The following is a 25,393-nucleotide window of genomic DNA, read 5'->3' on the forward strand; positions in this document are numbered from 1 at the left end:
GCTGATGCTCAGGCGCCAGCACAGACCCCTCCAGCTTGGCCAGGAGGTCGCCACAGGCCTGGGCAGAACAACCCTGTGACCACACAGTACTGGTGGGAGGGCTAGGCTACCCCTGCCTCTGTTGCGAGGCTAGTCACTTTTGTCACCTGGCCTTCCCCAGAAGCAGACAATGAGGCGGAGGAGGACACGTGCCTTGTGTGCCTTGTTTGGGAAGTGGTCCCAGGAAACGCCAGGAGACGATGGGAAGGCGGGGAAGGGGTGGGGACGGAGGGATGTCCTGGTGAGACAGAAGGCAGCCAGGGCCCCTGGGGATTAACCCCAGGAGGGGGCCGAGGGAAGACAGCCTGGGAGCTGTCCACTCCCCTCCAGGAGTCAGGAGCCAACACTCCAGCGCCCAGCCCTCGCGGCCCTGGCTGCAGGCCCTACAGTCTGCCTTCAGAAGAAGCGGAGAAAACTGAAAGTCACCCTTGCCTGCCTGCTCGCTCTCCTTCCAAGCCAGTCACCTCATTCTGCAGCCACGCCCGCACCTCTCTGGGACCTTTCCCCACGTGGTCCAAGCCCCAGGCCCACTCATCCACTCACCAGCCGGGCCTGGGCTATGCCCTCCGCCATGCGGCCTTGCCGAGAGACACTGCCTCTCCTGGCCTCTACTGACCCAAGTCCAAAGAGACCCAGTGAGCATCTGCCTCAGAGCCTCACCAGGAGGGACCAAGAGTCAGACCCCTGAAACCCCGCACCGCCCGGCATGCGGTGGGGCCGGGCATGCGCTTTGCTTAGGAATGGTGATTTTACAATCATTCCTACTCTCCCGGCTAAATCCCAGGCTCCCGAATACGATCAGTAAGATGTGGGCTCCTCTCCCCTCCCCGCCTGCCACGGGGAGCCGAGTGGTGTCCCCAGGAAACACTGCCATGTGGCCGCTGTGCTTGTGGCCTTCTTTGGGAAATGGGTCCTTGAAGACGCAACTAAGGGTCTTGAGATGGTGCCACCCCTAAATCCAGTGATGAGCATGCCCGTACCCCCAGCAACTCCTGCTGTGGCAGGAGGCTCCCTAGCTGGAGGCCAGCCTTGGCAACTTAGCAAAACCCTGCCTCAAAATAAAATGTAAAGAAAAAACAAAGCAGGGGCAGGGGGCGGGCTGGGGGTGCGGCTCAGGGCACAGCACCCCGGGTTCAATTTCAGTACAGAAAAAACAAGTCAAGAAAATAAAAGAGGAGAGGCTGCAGACTCTGGCAAAGAGGCGTAGGAAGTCAGGCTTCTGCCACCACAAGCCAAGGAGGCCAGGAGCCACCAGCAGGGGGAGACAGGAGGAGCCTCCCCTGGAGTCTCCAGAGGAACAGGGCCGCGTCTGCAGGTCAGATTTCTCCAAACTGGGAGAGAAGGCCTTTCCCTGCTTCCACCACCCAGCTCGGGGACAGGCTGGGAACCAAGCACCCAGTCACCAGTGCCCCAAGCACGCTACTGGCCTCAAATAGCAGCAATTTATTGGCTCACATCTGGGGCTGAAACTCCTGAATCGAACTTGTTTCCTGAGGGCTGAGCGAGGGTCTGCTTGGGCGCTCCCAGCTTGGGGTGGTCACTGGTGACCCTAGGCCTGGGGCCACGTCCCTCCCATTCGCCTTCATCCTCACACGGCTTCTCCCCAAGTTCTTTGCGTTGCCCTTTGTGCTCAAATTTCTCTTGCTTAAGGACACCAGTCCTGTCTCGTTGGACCAGGTCCACCCTAGGGGCATTTTAACTTAGTCACTTCTGAAAGAGCCTGTCTTCAAATAAAGCCACATTTTGAGGTAATGGGGGTTAGGACTTCAGCTCTTGGGCGGGGCAATTCATCCCCAGCAATTCCACACCCCAAGCTCACCCTACGGCGGTTCCCAGTGTCCATGGGCTGTGGTTGTGGCCCAGGCTTGCCCTGCTTTAGTGACTGGAAGTGGTCTCACTCTTCGTGTGCACACCACCCGCTCCAGGAAGCCGCCCTGACTCCCGAAGGCCTGCATGAGCTGCCCACCACCTGTGCCTGCCAGAGCCCCGTGGCGGAGTGTGCAGTGACGTGTGACTGATTGCACCTTGCCAGCAGCCTGCACAGGAGGCACCTGAAGGACCAGGTCGTATCTCTCGGTTTTTTCTTTCCTCCTTTTTTTTGATACCATGAATGTAACCCAGGGGTGCTTTACACTAAGCCACATCCCCAGACCTTATTATTTATTTATTTTTTGGAGACAGGGTATCACTAAGTTGCTTTGGCCTCTGCTAAGTCACTGAGGCCACTGAGGCTGGCCTCAAACTTGCAATCTTCCTGCCTCAGCCTCCCGAGTCCCTGGGATTACAGGCGTGCTCCACCATGCCTGGCTCTTGATTCTTTTTCTAAGCCACTTTACTTAAGTGATTGACCTGCAGGCTGTGCATACGGAATGTGAACAACAAACTAGATGAGTCTGGAGATCAGTATGCACATGACTCCGTCACCAGTCTATGCCATAAACATGTCCATCCTCTCCAGAAGCTTCGTTCCACCCACTTATTTTTTAGCCCCTAGGCTGGGCAGCAAGATCAGGTCAATATCTTGCTCGTGGGTATGTGCACCCGATGCCTGTGGCTGGCTGTGGTGAAGCCAAGCCCATCGAGGGCTCCTGAAGCCAAAGGCTCTTCAGACCGCAGCATGACTCCCTCCTTGAGGCGGCTGCCCTGCCCCAAGGCCCGCAACTCCCTCCCACAGTCCGTGCCTTCTGTGTCACCAGAGCAGGTGCACACTTGACACTGATACCGTGTTCTCAAGGGCAGGGCAGAGGCCTTCCCGGGAGTCGGGAGGGGTGTGCAGAGATGGGCAGGTGGCCTTGGGAGAGGCCATCTTGGACTCCACCTGGCTCAGGAACAGCAGGTGGAGGACTGAGTTGTCTGGGCAGGCAGGTGAAGGGCTGGAGGTGGAGGGTGGCCAGGGGCGAGGGGCAGAGGTGGCAGGGCACCCGACAGTGTAGACACCCTAATGAGACGGGCAGCCTGGAAGATGTCTGGTTTGGGAAGAGGTGGAAATAAAACTTCTCCTGTTGGACAAACTGAGTCTGCTTCCTGGAGACATCTGGGGCTGAGAGCCCTCCACTAAACCAGCAGCATCTACTTGACCAAAACGTAGAGTCCTGGGCCCACCCTGACCTGCAGGGGCGGAAACTGCACTTTCACAAGACCCCCGGGTGGCTGGGGATGCGCAGGGCTAGAGCTTCCTCGTGACCCTGCTGAGGAGCAGCAAAAGCCGGGGTCTACAGCACAGGCTCTTGCAGGCGAATGACGGTGTCCCCTGGTGCAGTCTAGGGACCTCTGGTTGTCACAGTGGAGCGGGGGGTGTACTCATGGGCAGAGACCAGGGATCCCATTCAGCATGTCGTAATGAACACTCAGCTCTGCAACAAAGTCATGGGCCCAGGTTCAGGTGTCCAGGAGGGGACGCTGGAGTCTCCATGGATGCAGGAGGGGTGCCCTGGTACCATCCCGGGTCTTGTCCCCCTTCCCCAGCCCCCAAGCCACACAGAAAAGCCAGACCTGGGTGAGTCACTTACAGTTTATTTTTGCCTGAAGTATTTCACATCTCTTTGTACACAGCTACGAGACAGTAGTAGCGACCATCAGGTAAAGCGACAGTGCGGGGGGAGGTGGCATGTCTGGTTTCTTCTTCTTCTTCTGTTTTTTTTTTTTTGTTTGTTTTTTTGTTGTTTTTTTTTTCTTTTTTAAGATTTTTTTTGCTTCTGCTTCTTCCTGCACCGGAGTGCTGTGAAGTACGGAACCGGGGGTAAGAAAGGAAAACCAAACAACGGAAAACAACAACAGAAAACGCAACACAGAACAGAGCACACTCACACACACACACACAAAAGAAAACCTGGCACGGAAAATGAATTAAGACTGAAACCCAATTTCTTTTTTTTTTTCCTTTTTTAGAAAAATGAGGGCATAGTAGGGGTAATAAAGTCTACTAGCAAAGTATAAAACGACAGCATGGTTTCCATCGATCAGGGTTAAATAGATATAAAACAATGACGCTGACTGTGGGCGAGATCTGGAGGTGCCGGTGGGGGGGACATATTTGTGCTGAACCAACAGAAAAGGGAGCTGGGGGAGAGGGGGACCCCAAATAAACCATCGGGGGGCTGTCCTGTACAGTGAGGGCTTGTTAAGAAAAAGCCGGCGGTTTATAAAAGAAATGGAGGTCGTGTCTTCAGAACAGTGTGGGGAAGAGGAACGTCTGAGTGCAGTGGTCACGATGATAGGGGTGGCTGGGCAGTCAGGCTGGCAGGGCGAAGGATCTCTCTTCTCCCAGGAGACCATGCAGAGGCGGGCATGCGTGAGGGCCGTGGGGGTGGGGATATGATGGCTGGGCGGCCACAGGTCACAAGTCCAGTCAGGGACAGGGAGGGACAGCAAGGGCTGAGGGGGAGGGGAGCTGTGGGTGGGGGAAGCTCTTCTAGGGAGGGTGGGGAGGAAAGGTTAGCGCCCCCCTTCCAAATCTGTGACAGGGGACCAGGAAAGAACTTGGGCCTCAGAGGAGCAAGACTATGTTACGGGGACCCCATTTCTTCCTCCTCCCCCCAGCCTGACCCCTACCCGTGGGAAGCTGGAGATGTCTGGAAATCAGAAATACACAGTGGCAGGTGGGGGGAGCAGACGGACGGGAGAGCATTAGCATACAGAATCCTTTACGAAAAAGCAATTAATTTTCCAAGGAGGGTCTTTTTTTTGTCTTTTGTTTTTTTTTTCTGTCTTTTTTTTTTGTCTGTTTCCTTTAAAAAAATAACAATAATACTACCACTAACCCAACAGCTGACTGGTTCGTACAGTACTACACGCCAGGGGGTGGGGAGGGGTCAGACTTCATAAATAAGAGCAGGTCCCAGACCCGCAATTTGTCGACATTTCTTAAATAGGTGCATTATTTAAATCTTATGTACAACAAGAACCACTTTGCATAGCAATGGTGAGGACACAGGACGGATGACGTGACTGGTCTTCTTGTCTGACGGCAGGGGCGGATCCCACTCAGCTCGGGCCTCCAGGAGGAAAGCATCCTGGCTGGCGAGATGGCGGCGTCCGAAGTGACAGTGACGATCCCACACGGCTTTAAACACAGAGGCGAAGAAAATCCACCGAGGGCCCCGCCGCCCCCTCCTGCCCCGCTGATGCTCCTCTTGTTGCCACAAAGTCCGCTTTAGATCAGGCCAAAGGTTCCGATTGTGAAGCTAAAAGAATTAGGCGGGGCGGGCGTGCTGTGGACCCCTCCCCGCCCCAGGCTCCCCTGCTCCCCAGCGGGTGGACTGGACCCGCTGCCCTAGGCTATTAGTCAAGAGTCGCTGCTGCAACGTCATCCTGCCACCGCTGGGGCTTCACCAGGCTTCTGTGTATCGGACGTCCACCTCCTTCAGATTGGGAAGCTTGGCCTGTGGACAGCAAGAGGGGTCCCTGTCAATCACATGGGCCACCTGGGTCTGGAGCCAGGTGGCGCTCAGCTCCACCAGCCTGGGTGACTTCCTGTCCCTGCCCTCACCTCGGACTGTGACGCCAGCTATGCCCCTCACTGGTTGCCTGACCTGGAGCAAGCCCCCCGGGCTCTCCGGCCTGTTTCCTTTTGTGGAGAACCAAGTCCAGTCTCAGGTGCAAAGGACGGTGCCAGGGGTTGACGGTGGCATGCTCGGAGAGCTCAGAGCACCATCCTGGCGTCTACTGCTGGTCTACCCCGCTGCCTGTTCCCCCGCAGCACGCCACAATGGGGTGGGCCTCAGCTAGTCCCAGGGCGACCTGGCTCTGCCCACTGGGCTCCCTACGGACCCATGGACGACGAGGTTCCACCTCTACTTCTCTGCGCAGCCTCCTGCCTTCTCTTCCTGCTGCTGTCTCTTCTTGTTCTTATTGTTTTCCTAAAAGCTTTCACTGTACAGAGACAGCTGCCTCCTAACTGCCTGCCTTCTCGGCTTCCCTGGGCACCTGCCAGTGATTCACTGATGCCCGTACACACACGTGCACACGCAAGCGCACACACAGGAAACCCCTCGCTGCCACGCCCCTGGCTCAGCAACCCCCAGCAGCCCCCACTACCTGGGCAGGAGCGGCTTGCCAGGCCTGCAGGGCTGGGAGCACACTGAAGCCAGGCTTTCGAGACGAGCAGGCCCACAGAAGAATCTAGATTTCCAAGTTCTCTTGAAAAACAGGAAGATCAGGCCAGGTGGGAAAGCCCACCTGGCCCAGCACACAGGCCTCCTGCTCTGGGCCCCTCAACACTGAAGTCACCAGGTTGATATCACACTTTTCTTGAGGGTGTGAAAATAAAAACTTGAAGAAGTAACTTTCCCAGGAGCAGCCTTCCAGGCACCCTGAACCCCCTGCAGGGCATTTGGGGCTGTTTCTCAGACCGGGGTGAACGCAGGAACCCTGGTGGGGCAAAGCTGTGGCAGGCGTGGGGCCCTGGGGCCAATGTGCAGGTCTGCGGCCCCCATTCAGCAGCGGGGGAGGACTCAGAGACGGGGAGGGTGGGGTGAGATTCGGTGGCTGTACCCCTGCCCCTCCCACGTCCCCTGCCTCTCCTCTCTGTGTGCTTGTCTGGATGCTCTTAAGCCCCTCTTCTCTGCTCGCCAACCCACCCCTCTTGCTGTTCCCACTGAGCCTTGTGCCTGCCAGGGCTGCGTCCTCCTGGGCAAGGGTCCTGGCAGCCACACCTTGGTGTCCCTTCCCAGCAAGGGCAGTAGGTGCTGGAGGCTTGCCCTGGGAAGCCCTAGCGGCGCAGGAGGGGCAGCTGGGAGGGGCCGCTGAGGGCCTCAGCCAAGGGCTGCTGGAGGATTCCCTCAAATAGGCTTCCAGGGCACGAAAGTGCCAGTGTGGCTCATGGGCACCACCTGTGCCTTCTGGCCTTCAGACTCAGCCTTCCTTTCCAGGGTGCCAAGTGCTGGCCTCACCTGCTCCTTCTGGAGCAGCTGGCACTGGCCAGGCCAGGACAGTGGCAAGCCCTGCCTGCCAGCTTCTCCCTAGAGTGCCCGGCCTTCCAGCACTTGGGTCCTGCTCCTGCACAGGTTCTGTTGCCGCCCGTCTAGCCAGCAGCCTGCTCCTCAGCTGTGATGGCGCCGGCCCTGTGAAATGCTCTGCCTCTTCTACTCTGGTTCCCACACCAGAGTCTTTCCCAAACGAGGGCCTGAACGGGCTCTAGGAGCATAACTCAGCGCCCGGGGAAGAGCCCCAGAAGCTTTCTGCTGACTGGACAGGACCCAAAGGCCTCCCTTGACCGACCTTGAAGAATAAAAACTTCTTCAAGTTTTTATTTTCACACCCTCAAGAAAAGTGCCCCCTTTCTGGCTCAGGGCAACTGCAGGTTGACCTGCTGCCTCAGGGTCTGCAAACTTGCTCTTCCTCTTCCCCTGGGCCTCCCTGGCTCCGCATCCTTTGGGTCTCCGTACCTGGCCTCCTCTTTGAAGGGGCGGTTGCTGGTCCCTCCATGCCACATGGTGGCCCTATCTCCGACCTTGGCAGGCCCTCCTGGCCTTTTCCTCGCCTGCCTGCCCCACCTGCCCTGCAGCCCTCCTTCAGCTGCTGATGTAACAGCCCCTTCCCTGGAGAAGCAGCTCTATGAGGACAAAGCACTGACGCGGCTGCTGGCCTGGGTGGGGGTGGGAGGGCATTTACCTTCAGATCTTCGTAGGTGTCGGCCGAGAGCTTGGTGCTGTTCATGTTCAAACTGCAGAGACTCTTCATGGCTGCGAAGGCAAGAGATGGACGGTGAGCCTGCGGGAGGAGCACTGGGGCTGCTGCGGGGTCCCCTGTGCAGACAGGCGGGCACCTGCACCCCAGTAGTCCGCTTCAGGCTGGGGTCTCCGTTCTGAGCCTGCCTCCGGCCCCCTCCCTTCCACGGCCCTTCACTGCCTGGGTCAGAGTTCCGCAGACTCGCTTGCCATGCCCCAGACCTGCACAGGCGGGCTGGCCCTTTCCCACAGGAAGCCTGGACACTCTGGCTCAGGTCTGCTCCCCAGACACAAGCTTTAAGCTGGCTTGTGCTGGAGTCACGTGGGGATCTGTCGGAGACACAGGTCCCTTGCCCATTCCCAGGGACGCCGAGAGGCCAGCCAGGAATCCACATGGCTAATCAGATACCCCTTTCCCACAGGACTCCGAGGAAGACACCTCCTCCAAACCTCAACCTCGCCCCTGCATCCCACCCCAGCCCTGCTGCCCCACACTACCTGAACCTGCCAGGTTGTGACCGTGCCCAGAGCACCTCTTACCCTCTATCCCCATTCCCACACCCTACCACCTCAAGAAGCCCACTTTGATCCCTCGCCCACTGAGCCACAGGGCCAGAAAAGGGAAAGCCAGCCACATACAGATTCCCAGGCCCAGCACTCCCAAGATTACAGTTCACTAGGCCAGGGTCGGGGCACAGGAATCTGCATTCCAGGTTCCCTGAGGACCCCAGTTAGGCAGCGCTTCTCAGTCTAGAGGGGCCTGGGAGTGGCCTAGGCACCCGAGTGTGGTGCGGTCTCTGAGGGGCCGGATGGGCTGGGCTCCTCATGAGGCCATGCACAGGCCCCTCGCCCTTTGCTCCCACACCCGGCAGGTGCCTGGCAGAGGAGGTGTGCCGGTGCCTCTCTAGCAGACGCCAGTCACTCAGCGTGGTGTGGGTGCTGAAGCGAGGGTGAGGACAGGCCCCCCGCAGCCCTGCGACTCACAGCTAAGGGCCAGCAGGCCGGCATCGGTGACCGGGGTCTCGCACAGGTTCAGCACCTGGAGCATGGTGAGGTGTTCCGACAGGAGCCGCAGGCCCGCGTCTCCAAACTGTGGGCAGAGAGATTCTCAGCGCAGCCCGGGACTCCAGGCTGGGAGGAGCTAGAGGAAGGGGCTGGGGCTGCTCGCCGTCCCTCCAGGGACCTGATGTCTCCCTGTCCCGCTTCAGATCCAGCTTCTGCTGGGGGCGGGGCCAGGCAAGGGCCTCCTGGAGTCAGCTGCAGGGTCAAGGAGGCTCTGAGCCCAGTGAGCCCTAAGCTCCCAGCAGCACCTGCTGGGCAGGACGGTGGCCAGGGTGGACTGGGTTCGGAGGGCAGGCTGCTAGGAGCAGCGAGCTTCTCTTCTCGAAAATGAGGAGGCGGCAGAGCCTGTGCTTCCCAGGACGGATGGAGAGCTCAGGAGGTGAGCTGGCGCAAGGCAGAGTGGAACCACCTGCACGCTCCCTGCAGGTCAGACCTGCTCCCCGTCTCAGCCCAACTCCCACCAGCTCGACACTGCACGTCCTTGTCCTGGGCCTTAGTATTCCCAATGGTGAGATGGGCCACTGGGGTTCAAGGGCCCTTGACCCACTCCCGCCCAGGGGATGGCACTGAGCTGGAGGGAGAGGGTGGCACTTGGGTAGCCGGGCCCTGCAGGCACAGGGAGCACAGGGCAGAGAGGGGAGCGGGGCACAGGTGCACACCTGAGTGGACACAGGTTCAGCTGCTGAGAGAAGGCAGTTTGATGAGGTGCTCGGCGCAGGCACTGGTCACATTGGTGAAGGCCAAGCTGAGGTTCTCCAGGTTTCCAAGGAGCCTGAGCTCAGCAAGCGAGCAGGTCAGCATCCTGCAGAGGGAGGCAGCTCAGAGCAGTGCCGGGCCGCCATGAGCTCCCCAGGCCCCGAGCCCTTCCACTTTCTCTCCCAGAACCGCACGTTCCCGGGCCCTGGGGAGAGCAGCTCTGGGCTGCAAACCCTGGGGCCGGGGCCATGGCTGCTGGGCCAGAAGGGCGCCTGCCCCTGAGGACGGCCTTGCGTGGCAGTCACATCCTGAGTCACCGCTCCGGTGCTGAGGTGCCCCTGTCCCATGAGGTGTGTGTGTGCGCATGCGTGTGCCCGGCCAGACACCTGGCTCCCAGGCACACGCAACACTGATGCCGCCAGAGCGTGGCCATGGCCTGGGCACACTCTCCACCCTCTGCCCCTGAGGTCAGCTGCCACCTGGCTGCCTGAATTAAGGCTGATCTCCCAGCCTCCTTTGCAGCTACGCAGGATCATGTGGAACTTCTGGAAGGGTCTTCAAGGGAGGCCATGGCTGGAGTGTGGGCAGGTTTCTTGGACTGAGGGGAAGCCATGAGTCAAGGACAGTGGGGCAGTGGGACGGAGGAAGTCAGATCCCTGAAGACCTCAGAGAATGGGAGAGGGGACCAGACCTCACGGGGCCGTCATGAGGGCAAAATGAACCAACAGTATAGCAGCTGGCACTCGATGCCCAAGGCGTGCCAGCTCTTGTTACCACTGCTACCAGGACAATGGGGACACCACCACGAACCTCACCGGCACTCCTATCCCTCTACCGATCGACTGAACCCCAGGCTTCACGCGTGCGGAGCAGATGTCCTACGCCTGAGCTACAGCCCCACCATCACCACCACGTCCATCACGGCATCAGGTTTCTCCACCTGGCTTTCATTTCTCTCCCTGCAACCCACTGACCTCTGCAAGAGCTGCTGCGTGCCAGGGGGTCCTTTCCACCCTCCCGCCACTGCCCATGCCAGCAGCAGGTGCCCACCACTCCCCAGCCTCCCTCCCCACCCCACAGAGAACCAAAGCCACTCACCGTGGACTTGGAGGGCAGCGTCAGTCTGGTGGGCCCGCCTTTCCTTTGCTGCAACCGAAACCAGACAGGTCAAGCCCTGTCCTTCTGCTGCCCTGTGCCTCCCCACCCCAGTGACCACCCCTGGGGGAGCCATGATCATGTTCCTGAGCCACCATGAGCAACAGGTGCCACCAATCCAACTCTTGCTGGGGCCCTGGACGAGGTGGAGCTGTAGCAACTCCCTGGCCAAGGGGCACAGGGCTGGTGTGTAACCACCTCTCCCAGAAGCCACTGGGTGAGGGCGGCTCAAGACCAGGGGCATCAACTCCCTGCCCCTTCATCCACTTCAGGCAGCTCGTGTGGTTGCCCAAGGACAAAGAAAGTGTGTTGGCCAGAGGCAGAGGTGCTGGCGTTGGATCCTGGCCATGCACCGAGGCGGAGGGGAGCTGGGCCTGGACGGCGAGAAGGATCCGGTCCCAGCCAGGTTGGGATGAGCTGTGTGACTTTTGGCCACTTGCTTTACCTCTCCCTGTTCACCTGGAAAGTGGCTGGTGGCCATGATGAGCTCCGTTTGGCGGCCCAGGCAGAGGCAAGTCCTAGCTCCTGCGATCTGCTTGTGGGGTGGGGCACAGGGACTCACCAGCTCCTTCAGCTCCCGCTGCCGGTCGCACAGCTGCTCATACATGCGCTTGCCCACGTCCGTGCTCTCCAGCGTGGAGATGATCTGCAGCTGGGTGTCGTTGTTGTCGATGATGTTGTACTCCAGCATCAAGCACAGGATCTGCCAGGGCCAAGGGACACTGAGGGCCAGGCCTGCGGCACCGGGCAGGGCCCCCAACCCGGAGAGGGGTCTGGGAGGACCTGTGTAGCCGCGGTCCCTGAGAGTCAGCCCTGCTCTCTGCACTCCTGGCTGTGGGGTGCTGGGCAGACCCCAGCCAGCTCCCCACCGGCACAGCAGGGAGGAGCGCCCGTGCAGCTGTGTGCAGAGGGCCCTTGGCAAATGGGCAGACACAGGAGGTATGCCAGGCCCCCGAGGCTGCCAGAGCCCCAGGACTAGCCATTTCTCCCTGCGGCTCCCAGGCAGGAGAGGCTCAGAGCCTGGGCACAGCTGCAGAACGCGCTTCCCAGATGCCTGCTGCTCTGGTCAATACCCTGGACAGCAGTGCTGCTGAGACCCCCTTTCCAATGACCTCCCCGTTGCCAAGGGGGCCCACCTGGCCAGCCCCTCACAGCCCCTCTCGCCTGCCTCCCACCTCCCCGCGCACCTTCTCCCCACCCCACCTCAGTCCCCACCACAGGGTGTCAAGACCAAATCTGGATTCCCACCAGCAGCCTTGGGCTCCCAACAGGCTAAGCATGTCCAGCCAACCTGGCCTCCATGAGCCTTTTCCTGCCACAGGGCCTTGGCACATGCTGTCCCCATACACTGGATTCTCTGCTCCTGGCACGCTAATGCCTCCTTGGTTCTCACATCCCACCATAACCTCTGCTTCCACAGGAAGCTGGTGGTTTTAAAACACATCTGCAGCTCTCTGAAGTTCTTCCCACTGAGATGGAGTCTAACTCCCACGGCCTGGACTAGCATTCCGGGTCAGCGACTCACTCCTGAGGGGTAGAACAGGGCAGGCGTGATGCTGCCCGACACAGGAGGCTATGCTACGGAGCAACAGGGCTTGGCCTGGTTCCTCCTGAACAGCTGCTGTGGGAGTCCCAGGCTTTGTGCTGGTGGGGAAGCAGGGACATAGGCCATTTGAGGGCTGGGGGTTGTGCTCCTGGGTTAGTGGGTGGGCGACTCTCAGGCCACACAGGGAGAGGCTGGGAGTCCTGGCTATGCCAGCCTTGCTTCCTCTCAGGCCAGGGCAAGAGGCTGTGGAGAGGACCCAGCCCAGCCTCCATTGACTGGCCTCGCGAGACCCCAAGTGGGCACTGCTTCGCTGAACCAAGCCATCTCAAGATCCATGAGCCAAAGGAGTACCTCTGTTCTAAGCCCCATCTGGGCGTAGTGCTAAGGGCCATAAAGGAGCAGACGAGAAACTTCCCGATTCCTCTGACCAACATGCTGGATCTCACCGGAAACAAAATGGGCCCAGCGACCTGCCGCGTTCAGGAGGCTGGGCTGCTCCTGCCTCGCCACTGTCACCCGTGCACCTGTGACAGCCCCGAGCTCCTGGGAGCCCCACTGACGTGGACGACGGTGAGGCCGGCTCCTTACCTCCACCATGGTCTGGTTCCCTCTCAGTGCCAGGAGCATGCAGGGGCCCAGCTTGTTTTCCGCCAGCGAGAGCAGAAACTTTTTGGTCTTGTAACAGGAGCCCATGAGGATGTGCACCTGTGAGGAGAGAAGGCCCCGGTGAGGGCACCGGGCCAGCCAGCGGCTACAGCCTTTAGTGACGGCCTCCCGCATGCTGGCAGGAAGCAGGGAACCAGGAGCCATGGAGCAGACCCTCCTCATGTCCTGGGTGGACAACTGGACCTTGAGTGACCACCAAACTGTCCCTGGGGATGCACCAGACCCCTCCCGAAGTGGACCCTGAGGACCTTGGGCTGAGTGAAGCAAGCGGGATGGGACAATGCGACCACTGTGGGCTGGGACGGGCGTGTTCCCAGAGGCAGGTGGTAGACAGCGGCTGCGGGGCTGGGCCAGGGCAGGGGAGTCGGTTTATAATGGAGGCCGAGTTCAGCTGGGATGAGGAGGAGTTGTGGAGATGGGCGATGGCCACACGTGGTAATGTCCTCAAGGCCACTCAACTGGATGCTTAAAAAGGCTAGAATGGTAACTCTCGTTCAGAGTCCCTCTCCAGTGTCCATGGGTCTGCTGGCACTTGGTCTTCTGATTTCTCAGCACTGCGGGGGCCAGGTGGAAATCTGGCAGCCCTCACTTGGGTGTGCACTGGCTGGCCCTCACGCACGGGGCAAGCTGCTACCCGCTCTGCTGCCCCCTGCAGCCTGAGAGCTGGCGCAGCCCCTCCCTCTGCCTCTGCTCCTGTCATTCTGTGGTGTTTAGGGAGGGGTCCAGTGCAGGGGACCCCAGCCCACGAGCTTGGGGGGAGAACTCCTGCCTGTCCCCCAACTTCACACAACAGCAAACGCCCTTCTAGGCTGGGATGCCAGCCTAATCCAGGGGATGCGTCCTTGCCCTGCGTGGCCATGGAAATACCCATTTCCACCCTGTGGTGGCCTGCTTCCTCCCTGTATGTACTTTTCCGCTCCATCACTAACAGCCCTGGCATACAAACGAAGCCGCCCAGGTGGGGAGGCTGCCAGCTCCCTGGTGTCTCACGCCGAGCCCCCGCCTGGAAGGTGGGGGGGGCACTGTGACAGCAGGCAGGAGGTGAGGAAGAGCAGGGGCGGGGGAGCACCAGCAGGCGACGGGGCACTCAGAAAGGAGTCCCACCACGGCGAGGCGGGGGCGGTGGGGAAGGTGCCCGGGACTCGTCCCCAGAGCAGTTCAGAGTAGCACCTCGCGGTCCTCACCACACTTGGACTCCCACTAAGGCCACCAGCGCACAGGCGGCCAGTGGCGGTGACAGTAGCCACAGCCAGCAGCTAGGAGCCCTCCTGTGTGCCTGCCTCACCCAGCACCTCGTCACCAGCAGCGCGACGAGGAAACCAAAGCTGGGAGAGGGGTCGCCAGTCTAAGGCTAAGCAGCTGGGCTGCATCTGAACCCAGGGTTGGCCGGTGCCCATGCTCTCGGTGTCGTGTGGCTTGGGAGCTCCAGAGCTCAGAGGATGGCTGGGTTAGCCAGCAGGTGGAGGAGCTGGGGTCACTGGCCACTTGGTGGAGCCTCTATCCTGGAGGAAGAGGAGTCTGTGTCCCTTTGAGCTGGAAGAGGCCACCTGTGACAGAGTGTCAAGGACAGGCTTACAAACAAGGCCTCAAGGTCTGACGCTCTCTGGGGCTGTTTCAACCCAGGTGGAACTGAGACAACGCTGTGCAGACAAAAAGTGTGAGTGAGGTGCCTGACCCGTGGAAAGTACCGCAAGTCTCCATGGAGGCAGCCACTGGTGACCTCGGAACCCCCACCTAAGGTGGGAAGAGCCTCCCCGACCTTGACCCCTCTGCAGGGACTCAACAAGCTTGCGGGGTTTGTAGTGCTTTCTGGAATCCCGGGTGCTGTGCACTCAGGCCTCTGCTCATATCCTCAAGCACCGTGGGGCCCGGGCAGTAAACACTGCGGCCTTCAGTGTCCTTGTCTGCAACACAGGGTGAAGGTAAGGGTTCCTCCTTCCAGAGCCGAGTGACGCTGACCACGTCGAGCTCAGGTAAGAAACGCGCTCATGACCCTCGGCCACCTTCTTCATGATCAGCACTGTTTCTGCGGAGGGATTCGCGGGCAGGGCTTGGGACAGCTCTTCTGCTGGTCGGGAGGGGCAAACCCGTGCCTAGTGCAGCTCCTGGCGCAGCCTGCACTACATACCATGCTGGCAAATAGCTCCCCGTCATCGTCACAGGCCACCCCTCCAGGGCTGTAGAGCTGAAACCAGCCATCCTTGCCAGCCCGCACGCTGAGCAGGCACGAGTGCACCTGCGGGCAGAGAAGCAGAGCCGTTGGTCTCACACGGGTGGGGACACAGACCCAGATCACACGGGAAAAGGGCGAAGGCCCAGACAAGTCCAGCAGGCCTGGGACTCCCACTGCAGGAAGACCCTTGGGGAACGAGGGTCTCCACACTCTGGGGCTCCACGCTCTATCAGCTCCCTGGGATGGAGGCCAGGGCCAGCCACGTGGCAGACAGCCAGCCAGGCTGGACAGGCCTCAGCTCTCGTCCCTGGGCTCCGTTTCCCTCCTGCTCCTGCCTGGGTCTCTGCCCTCCTTCCTGGCCCCCCTCGCTGAGGCCCTGGGCAGTCTCGGGTCGCGTGGTGTTCCAGGTTTCACCTCCTGCCACTCTCCCTCTGCCTGGGGCCCTGCCGCCCTCCTCACAAGGTCGCATCTTTGCCTCCTTCTGAGTTTATTCCCTGTCCACTGAAGGGTCTCAGTCCAGGGTGGGACAATTTCAGTGCCCCCAAGCACAACCTGGAATTCCTCCCCAGAGCCGAGTGTGCACTGAGGTGCATGTGAGTGGGAGGAATCCCGGCCACTCCAGCGCCGCCGCGAGGACAGGGACACGATCACCTGCACACAGGCCTCTGCTTTCGTGCCCCTCCCTCCCTGGCCTCAGAAGCAAGCTGAGAGAAGGCTTCGACCATGTCCTTCAGGAGGAAGGGGGACCTACTGCCAGGAGTCACTCGCTCACAGGTGTCAAGGTGGCTGCAGCCCCCGCACACGCAAGCACAAAGCCAGGGCAGCGAGCTTCCACGCTCCCCTCTGAGCTGGCAGACTCCAGTGCTGAGCTGCCTACCTCCCAGAAGGCACAACTCAAGGGTGTGAAGCGCTAACCAACATCCCTCGGGCTCCACTCAGGGAGAGGGAGGGAAGAGTGAAGGGAGGAGAGTGGGGAACAGCAGAGAAAACCAAAGAGGCCAAGAGGAAAACAGGCCACGGTGACAGCCCGCGGGCGCATGCGGGGGCAGCAGGCTGCTTCCCAGTGGCCACTCCCTGTGCCGTGGCAATGGCCCTCCCACAGCTGCTCTGCCTCTCCGTGACTTTGTTCTCCAGACTTCAAAGTCTGTTTGAATACAGGGTCCCTTCCCGGAGAGTTCTGAGGCTGTCCTCACGCAGTAAGAGTGGCTGGGATAATAAACCCCCAGACGCTTGCTGGTTCCAGCTGTCCCAAAGCTCCTATCCACAGCGAGGCCCTAGCAACTTGGCAAGACCCTGTCTCAAATAAAACACAAAAAGGGCTGGGGGTGTGGCCTCAGTGGTTAAGTCCTCTGGGTTCAATCCTCAGTATCGAAATAAAATAAAATAAAATAAAATCAAAGTCCTATCTGGCATTTCTGCTTTTCCCCCAGGGACCCGAGGACCACTTCTGGAATCGGCATCTAGAATCTTGGTGTTTTAGAACCAGATCCTTCCAGAACTAGGCTTTACAGCGGGGCCATGAGAACCACACAGGGTGCTGAACATGGAACCGTGAGGGGGCAACAGGAGGGGTCGGCCTGATGGACACGCTCCTTGGTCCATGACGCCCGGAACTTCCCATCTGGAGCCTGACCAACTGTGGGTTCTGGGACATGGAGACCTGTGGTGCGTGGACACTGGCAAGGCCTGTCTCTGTGTCCCCTGATGCCTCAAACCCTTTCTAGACCAGGTCAGTTTCCCTGGTCCCAACCTCAGTGCATGCAGCCGGGTCGGGCCCTCTCGGCGTGTCTCCTCCAGGAAGCCTTCTGGTGCTTCCTCGCCTCCCCTGCCCTGCTCTGCTGGGCATGTGTCCAGGTCCTTCCCAAGAGGGAGTCAAGACCTATCACGTTCCAGACCCTTGTGCAGAGAAAAGGTCCAGAGCTCCTGGGCTTAGGGTGGGACGCAGCCAGCTGTGATGGGCTTGGACTCTGCAGCCAGGTTGGGTTGCCATGCTGCCTCGGCCTCGTGCCCGCTGTACAAGCTCGGGGTAGCGACATGAGCTCAGTCTCAGCTTGGAAAGAGGGTAATTCTTACCTGAGGATAACGGGGCCATCCTCAGGTGCTGGGGAGGTAACAGAACACGCGTGCCTGACACAGGACAAGCATGTAATGATGGACAGCAGCGGCTTGCTGCATGGAGCAGTAAGGTGACAGCGGACGTCCTGGCCGTCAGGCCTTGCTCACACACAGGCTCTGGGATGGAAGTCTAGCTTTGCTGAGGGACATGTGGCTGCTTAGGGTAGGCTCCTGGCCACCACCCCAGGAAGTAAAACTGGCTCGGAACCTAGCTCAGATTCCTGCTTGGCCTGCCGATTCCCGGGGCTGCAGCCCTAGGCAGGTGCACAAGTGGCTCAGCTCAATCCGCCGGGGGGAATCGCTGACACCACAGGTGCCTGCATGCTGGCTAGGGCTCTGCACACCAGGCAACCGTACCACACCCTTGGTAAGGAGGCGGCCCCTGGCAGAGCCTTGGGAGCCTCTGAGAGGCCTTGTGTGACCACTGCCCCTGACGTCGTGCCTCCCTGCAGAGAGAGGCTGGGGTGTGGCTTGGTGGCAGAGCGTGCGCCTTGCACGTGGGAGACCCAGGCTCGATCCCCAGCTCACCTCTTGCCGCGGGTCTTCCGCAAACCTCTGAATCACGTACTTCAGCTCCCTGGAAGAGAGGTGGCAGGCAGGTCACTCCCGGCCTGGGTGGATGGCAGGGGCGGAGGCATGGGGTGGGGAGGGGGGGGTTACGGGGAACATGAGGCAGGGCCGACAGGGAAAGGTGCGTTTCTGGGACGCTCCTGGCCTGGCGTGGACAGGCTGTGAAGAGCACCCAGGAGGAGCCACTGCTGCCTCTCAGGATGCACAGGGCTCAGAATGGACCAGAAGGAGACCGGTCACGGAGGGTGACCCCAGAACAGAGGATGTGGAGGCCAGGCGGAGGCGAGAAGGGTGCCGCTGGAGTACTCACTTGGTGAACTTCTCGTGCGCGAGTGCTCTGTACCGAAAACAAAGGGAACACAGCAGTTAGCAGCACGCTTCCTAAACACTGCGCTCCACAGTTTGCCCTGGGCGTGTCTAGACTTTGTGTCTGACTTGGAGAACGAGGAGGGGGTTGAGAATGGAATGCTGACGTTTGTCCCCACTCAGAGCTCCAAACAAAGGCCTCCTCTGAGGAGGTGACAGATCCTAGTACGGTGACAGGCTGAGCCCCCGCCCTCCTGCCACAGCCATGGCACTAGCTGGTGTGCGAGCTCGTGCAGTGCACGTGGGCTCCAGGGACCAGGTGTGTGGTTAATCGCTCCACAATCAGGGCCTGGCTGCACTAATTACCACTGCACATTGGCAGGCAGCAGGGGACCATTCTTCAAGCGAACTGCATCACGGGCCACCGTCAAGTGCGTCCCTGGGCCTGTGGGGAGAGTGGCTGTAGCCAATGACGCCACAGCCCTTCCGAGACCCAAGCAGCTCTCAGGAGTCAGATTTCTCTGGTCTCCAGACCTAGGTCCCATGGGGACAGGCCGGGCCAGCAAATGGGGCAATTACCGGTGTAATGCCTCCCTCGGAGGAGCTGCATTTCATAAACACGGGTTCCTTAATAGGCTCCGGAGAGAGCCCCAGCAGGCCCCCGAGGCCTGGCCTCTTCACATCTATCAAAACAGACCTGGAGGCACGCAGAGACCTGGGCCCCAGGCAGAGCTCTCGGCTCCTCGGGGCCCTGGCCACAGATGGCACTCTATTTTCCTGTGATGCATCTGATATTGGGATGTGGGCTGGCAGAGAGACAGAGGGTCCATTTCAGACCGAATGCACACTGGAGTCTGAGCTAATCACCACTAACGGGCGTGATCAGAGGCTTCCCGCGTTTCACCACGCTGCCGGCAGACAGTTGTGAGTGCATCTGTCTTTTGGTCTCACCGACCCTTTGAGACAGGAGTGGCAGGTGTTACTTCCCATCTGATGCATGCTAACGCTGCTAACTTACTGCTGCAAGGCACTATGGGAAGGCAGCTGCCTCCTGAGCGCCTCCCATCCTCGCCACAAAACCCCGAGGCCTCTGGGGCATCCACCCTGCTCTCCCCTGCTCTCCGCGGACTGGCTGTGCCCTGCAATGACGCTGCCCAGGAGGCTTCCTCGTGGAGGTTCAGGGGCAGTGGACTTACTCTTTGGGGAAGGGAATGGGCTGAAGCAAGCTGGCCAGAGACGGTCTCCAATCATCGTAGTCCGACCTAGAATGAGGAAGCAGGAGGTGAGGGAGGTCGTGAGGGCACAGCTGCGGACGGCCATCCTGGCTGGGCGGCAGGAGGAGATGCCGGTCCGGCGGGTCGTCCACTACACAGTCCAGGAGTGGGAGGAGGCCACAGGGTCTCATGTCATAGTGTGGCGTGAGGTCACCAGCAGACCCTGGCCAGTCTTCCAACGGCAGGATCAGCTACCTACTCCCCAGGATCTCAAACCAGCCCCACCTCTGAACAAAGGTCTTGCTGTCACCTCTCTTGAGCCACCAGGAGGGATTAGGGACCAAATTGTGTCCATCCACCCAAATTGACATTGAAGTTCCAGTCCCCAGTGACCGTATTTGGAGATCAGGCCTTTAAAGACGTGTTAAGTTAAAACGTGGCAGAAGGTGGCCCCCGGGGTGCCTAGGAGAGAAGCCTCAGGAAAGGTCACCCTGCTGACACCGATTCCAGTCTCCTCGGAGTGGAGAGGAAATGTGCTTCTGTCGGTCATGCCATGTGGTCCTCAGTGTCCTGTGACAGTCGCCGAGCACACTGACACGGAGCACAGGTGAGGCCTGCAAGGCCGTGCTCACCTTGGACCAGAACTGGAGGGACGAGTGTGGGCACCATGCTATTTGAGAGCAGTTCAGGGGACCCTCCTATCTTACTGGATGCTTCTATTCCTGCTTCCAGATGATAGCTTTCTTCTTTCTACAGCTGAGGCTAATGGCAGTCACAGTAACAATAAAGAAGGGTAATGGAAGCTGTGATTTCGTCAGCCTTTCTGCATGCGCGCATTAGAGCTATACACCTCAGTTCATTTGTTCTTCACAATAGCAACCAAGTAGATAGGACTATGATGGGCCCGACTGAACAGATGGGGAAGCCTGAGGTTCAGAGAGGTCAAGCCAGCTGTTGGGGCTAACACAGCTCTGGCTGAGACATCAAATCCTGTCTTCCCTGGCTGCAGAGCCTCGGCTCTCACCTGGCCAACAGCCTGTGACCAAATCTTAGCAACACGAACACCCACGTGGGTAAAGGTGGGTGAGACCCCAACCACAACGAGGGCAGAGCACCTACAACAACCGTGTCATTTCATCCAACCCTTGAGAGCTGCCTCCCTCTGGAGATGCGTGGCCGGTGGGCTGCTGAGACAGCCACACAGCTGGGGATGATAGCACAGGTTCCAGCACACCACAACACCAGGGGACACCAGGTGCCGGGGTGCCACGCCCAGCCTGGCCTTTGGGCCTGACAACAGAAGTGAGCGCCCCGTCCGCGTCGGCCCGCGAGTCTGCAGGGGTAGCCCACCTGAGTCCCAGTTACCCAGAGAAGCTGCCGGGGCCTGCAGAAGGACTCCTCTGCACACAGTCTTAATACCACTGAGGTTCTGCCTGTCTCTGAGTCGTCGTCACCGTTACAACTGACCATGTGCCGCAGGAGGGAAGCAACCCCTGCGAGGTTCCTGGGTCAGTGGGGCTTGCTTCCGCCCCACCAGCACAGCTTCTAAAAGAAGCAAGTTTACTGCCAATTTTTGCCCCAAGAAGCAGAGCAAGAAGGTCCAGAGACCTTCGGGGGGCGGGCATGCCAGTGTCTCGGTCGGGAACACGCAGTCTGCACCACGCAGCATAGCTTCCTGATGACCCCCATTTTACAGATGAGGAAACTGGGGCCCAGAGCTGCTTTGTGACTCCCCTACCAGTCACAGCTGGTGGTTGAGATGTGGCCTCAGGTCTCTAAGGCCACGACCCACCTTGTCCCCATCCCCGTGTCTACACTGGGTATTTGTAACCCGACTTCCCTAGCTGTGTTCCAGAGCTCTCTGGCTTAGAGGACTTCACTGAAAGCAAACCCAGAGGCGGCGCTGGCCGAATGTCCTAAGCCAAGCCTGGCCTCCAAGGTACAGAGCTGGGCCCTCCCGCAGGGAGCGAGAGCACTGGGGGCCGTCCCTCCCAAGCAGAAGAGCTGTCCTCACTCGGGCCAGGCAGGGGGCTGGGTCCGGCCTACGCATGCCCTGTGGTGGGTGGTGGCCTGGGATGTGGCTGGTGCTTGGGACAGGGTGGCAGAACTGAAGACCCCATGCACACTCCAGACCCATGCTGGTCCCAGGGACCACCGAATTCAGCATGAGCCTGGCCAAGTAGCGGTCTAGGCCTCAAAGCATGGCTCCAGGAACCGCGTGGCTCCACGCTGCCTGAGATGGGCTTGAAGGGGTGGAGTGAAGGGGGGGGGGGGGGGGCTGGCAAGTCTCGTTGGGCCCAAGGACCAAGACTCCCTACTCCAGACTCACACAGGACAGGGACGGGGTCCTAAGCACTCGGCTCGGAAGTAGCGCTGCCCAGAGCAGACTGGGACCTCTTCTACCAGCTGGGCCCTCAGGGGGCCTGCCCAGGACAAGGCCTGGACCTCAGCGTGGTCCCGCAGAGCTGTTTCCCAAAGAGACGCTGCCCTTCCAGGAGGCTCCCACAGGCATGGGCCACACGAGGCACACACGACCACAGCTACGCAGGCACACAGGGACAGACACGTGGCCCCCAAACAGACTTCTGTATCCACCGTCTGTGCAGGCACATGCTCTGCACACAAATTCTCTCCAAACACACAATGCCACACCCCAAAACAAGCATGCACGGCTCACACAAAGTAGAAACACACCAGCTCATACACACAACTGCACACACACTCAGCCACTCGTGCGCAACACCAGGACAAGTGCCTAGACACACCCATACTTGTGCATTTAACTCCAAGACACTCAACATCCTCCTATGGGGAAACCCACGTGCAGTTCACACCCATACACACCCACAGCCATGTAGACACACACACAAGCCAGAAAGAAGCCCCGCACAAACCAGAGCGTGCACAAATGTCCACGTACACACACAGTCACACACAGCGGACGCCCTGTCCCTTGTATCTCTACACCACGCTCAGCCATGCTGGCTGCACACCCTTCTGCAGACCCCAAGCAAGTGTGTGATCTCACACACACCCAGGCCTGCCCCACCTTGCACGTCAGCACACGTGGCAGTGCCCAGTGGCAGAGCGCCCCCCCCCGTCCCTGTGGGGGGCGGCTCGCAGGCACTCACAGCAGCTTGAGGATCTCCACGTCAGCAGCCCCGAGCGTAGCGGTCAGCCTGGGGGCCTAGCTCGATGCTTCATGGTGCTACAGGCGGGGCTGACCATGAGGCAGTCGATGAGGTTGGGCCGCTGTCGTTGCCCACGCTGGCCGTCAGGGCTGGCTTGGCAGTGCTGGTGCGTTCCACCTCCACGTGGATCTCACTGGAGGCCACGACCACCGACTTGAGCGTGCCTCGCGTCAGCGTGGCTTCCTGAGACACCAGGTCCGGGCTGGGGTGCAGAAGGCGCAGAGGTAAGGTGGGCTTCCGGTCGCAGGGCTGCTGGCAGCCGTTCCGGATCTCCTTCAAGCTGGGGGAGTTGTCGCGGCTGGCGGAAGGGGAGGAAGAGGCAGGTGAGAACCGGCAGGGCGTGCTCCAGACAGGGGCCACAGCAATGGCAGAGGTCCCAGCCCCCAAGCAGAGCGACAGTGCTCAGGATGCAGAAGGCACCAGGGTGCTAAGTGCCTCCGGAGCCCCATGGCAAGGCCTGGAGGGTTGCCACCCCGGCCCCTGCTCAGGAACAGGGTACGGCTCGCCTACAGCCCTGTGGACAGGAAGGAGCAGCTCTGGCACTCAGACTGGTTCACAGGCCCCTGAGAAACACCTGCGGACCGCACAGAGCGAGTACCTGAGACAGCCACAGGCGCCCGGGGCTCCCCTCCTGCTGATTTCCACTCCCCACTCCCACCTTGAAGCCAGTGTCCTCCAGGGTCCCGCTCTACCGGTCCACCCCAGCCACGTGCGGTTCCACCCCAGCCACGTGAGAAAGGCCAGCACCTGCCTGCCACCCAGTAACCCACCTCAATGGCCCCCAAACCCCCAAATGCCATCCACATGCCCGTCACAGCTGCCTGCCCAGGGTGTACTAGAAGTAAAAGGGCCCTATGGCACCCTTAATGTCACATTTTGTTTGGAAAATGTGGGGCCAAGTGGGTAAAATCAGGCCTCTTCACACCAGGACTTGTCAGCGCCTTGACCTGGTTAAAGCCCCTCCCTCCTCTGCGAGCTTCCTAATGCACCTGGTTCCCAGCGAGGCACATGATGGGTAGCATAGCAGCAATGGGTGTCCTGGCTGGTGCCCACAGGCTGGCACTGTGCGGATGCTCCAAATACCAGTGCCCAAAGTGCTCCCAGAGGTTCAATGAACCCTGGAGTCAGGGGGCTGAGGCTGACTCTCAGGTGCAAAGCCAGGCTCCTCCCACCAGAGTTCTTCCAAGATCTCGGGCCTTGTGCAGGTGCCCTCCTGCGGGAAGTCACCCTTGATTTCTTCCTGCCACCAAACTCTAAGCCACAGCTTTCCCCCAGGAACCCCAGGGGCATGTGGGACATCCCAAAGTCCAATTAGATCAGAACCTCCAGGTGAGGCCTGGACACGAGTCCTGTTCAAGGCTCCAGTGTGTGTATGGTCAAGGTTGAGATCCACTGCTCCAAAGACCAAGTGCCACAGCGTGACTAAAAGTGTTCGTCCAGGCTTTCCCAAGCGAGCCTCCCGTGCATGCCCTGGGCCTCCAGTGAGAGGCTCACTCCTGGGTGCAGGGTGTCGGGCACCGGTGTCTGAGCAGCAGCATGAGGGGCCTGTGCAAACTCAGGGAGGGTCTGAGTTCACCCAGCACCTGCCACGAGCCAGGGCTGAGCTGAGCCCACCAAGGTGTTTAATAAATCTGCTTTAAACTTTGCTGGGGGAAAAACAATCCGTTGGCCAACGGCCAAGAATTCTGTGGTCGATGGAAAATGCGTGTGGCCTGAGGGGGGCGGGGCAGCTCGAATACCTCCTTGGTTCAGACCTAATTTGCTCCCAAGTGCTCAATGCTCCATTTCCTTTGTTTGCCGTTGCTGGGATTTGGGGAGTGGATTTTCAAGGCTGTTTGGCTCTGATCGGTGATTTTCCCAAGAGGCCACGCTAACCTGGGTCGAGCTGTCTGTTCTTGTGCCTGTGAGTACATCATGTGCCCACCGGAGCTCTGTGGACGGCCTGGAGGACGCTGCGGCTTCATCTTGGAGGGACTGACCAATGGGGTGTGAGGGAGCTGAGCCTAGCACCATCTCCCTGGAGATGAGTGGCTTGGGGGTACCTGGAGGAACTGGCAGCATCAGCAGGGACCCTGACTCCTTTGGGCTCTGAGGGGGCTCAGCTATGCTAAGCAGGGAGTTGAGGCCAGCCTGGGGGGAGGCAGCGGAACTCACGCCCCCCCCCACCACCCCAGATGTCTGCGCTCATCTCCTCCAACCCCTCCTGCATCCAGCAGCAGTGGGAACTGAACCTCCGGCACTGAGACCACATGGGTCCCTCCTTCACTTAAAACCTGGGCCGACCCTGCAGCATTCTCAGAATGAAACCTGCTGCTGAGACAGTGCTACCCCACCCACAGCACGCCTGCGAGCCTGTCAGATCTGCAGTCTCGGCCCCCCACCAAGCTCGCTGAATCCGAGTCTGCTTTTTAATACCATCCCCAGCCAAGTCTCAGGCACAGAGGTCAAAGAAGCGAGTTCTGCGGGTCTCCCCTGCCGGGGCCTGCCTCCCTCTCCAGCTCCATCTTCTGCTGCTCTCTCTCTCTCTGCTCCAGGCACATCAATTTCCTTTGGCTCCTCCCCTGCAGAGTGCCTCTGCCTTCGGTGTGAAGCAGAATCAATCGCCCAGGGAGTTAGGAATGCAGATGCCCGGGCACGCAGTCCAGAAGGGCTGCATCCAGGAATCTGCTTCTGAAAGTAGCCATCTAGGTGGCTCTGGGACAGGTGCTCAAGGACCACAGACAGAAAGAGACTGTGACCACACGGCAACTTCATCCCTCTCCATGGGCCTGTGTGCTGTTCCCTCCACCTGGGTCACCAGCTTCCTGCCTCTTGTCCTGTTAGCCGCAGGACTCGGCTTGCACAGCACCTTCCTGAAGGATCCTCCTAGCCTCCCTGGAGCAGGGGCCTGGTGTGGAAGTCAAAGGAAGCAAGCAAACAGTGCCAGGGCCACTCTGATTCTAGCAGAATGGCAGGCAGCCGTGGGCCCAGGCACCCTGTTCTTTTTTTTACTA

General features: G+C 59.8%; 1 protein-coding gene across 1 annotated transcript in view; it reads right to left on the reverse strand.

Annotated features, from left to right (window-relative positions):
• Positions 1 to 3,536: 3,536 nt before the first annotated feature.
• The window catches only part of CMIP (c-Maf inducing protein), a 201,373-nt gene continuing 179,516 nt past the window's right edge, over positions 3,537 to 25,393 (reverse strand). The window contains 19 exon segments of the mRNA XM_079119248.1: positions 3,537 to 5,420; positions 7,651 to 7,721; positions 8,691 to 8,796; positions 9,428 to 9,438; positions 9,441 to 9,452; positions 9,455 to 9,535; positions 9,538 to 9,561; positions 9,564 to 9,570; positions 10,563 to 10,610; positions 11,182 to 11,322; positions 12,754 to 12,870; positions 14,960 to 15,067; positions 17,648 to 17,696; positions 18,000 to 18,026; positions 19,192 to 19,257; positions 22,341 to 22,378; positions 22,380 to 22,409; positions 22,411 to 22,460; positions 22,463 to 22,698. Of these exon segments, the coding sequence (XP_078975374.1) occupies positions 5,367 to 5,420; positions 7,651 to 7,721; positions 8,691 to 8,796; positions 9,428 to 9,438; positions 9,441 to 9,452; positions 9,455 to 9,535; positions 9,538 to 9,561; positions 9,564 to 9,570; positions 10,563 to 10,610; positions 11,182 to 11,322; positions 12,754 to 12,870; positions 14,960 to 15,067; positions 17,648 to 17,696; positions 18,000 to 18,026; positions 19,192 to 19,257; positions 22,341 to 22,378; positions 22,380 to 22,409; positions 22,411 to 22,460; positions 22,463 to 22,698 (1,276 nt within the window). The 3' untranslated portion in view covers positions 3,537 to 5,366.

Source organism: Sciurus vulgaris, assembly GCF_902686455.1.
Source record: "Sciurus vulgaris genome assembly, chromosome: 17".
Classification (NCBI taxonomy): domain Eukaryota; kingdom Metazoa; phylum Chordata; class Mammalia; order Rodentia; family Sciuridae; genus Sciurus; species Sciurus vulgaris.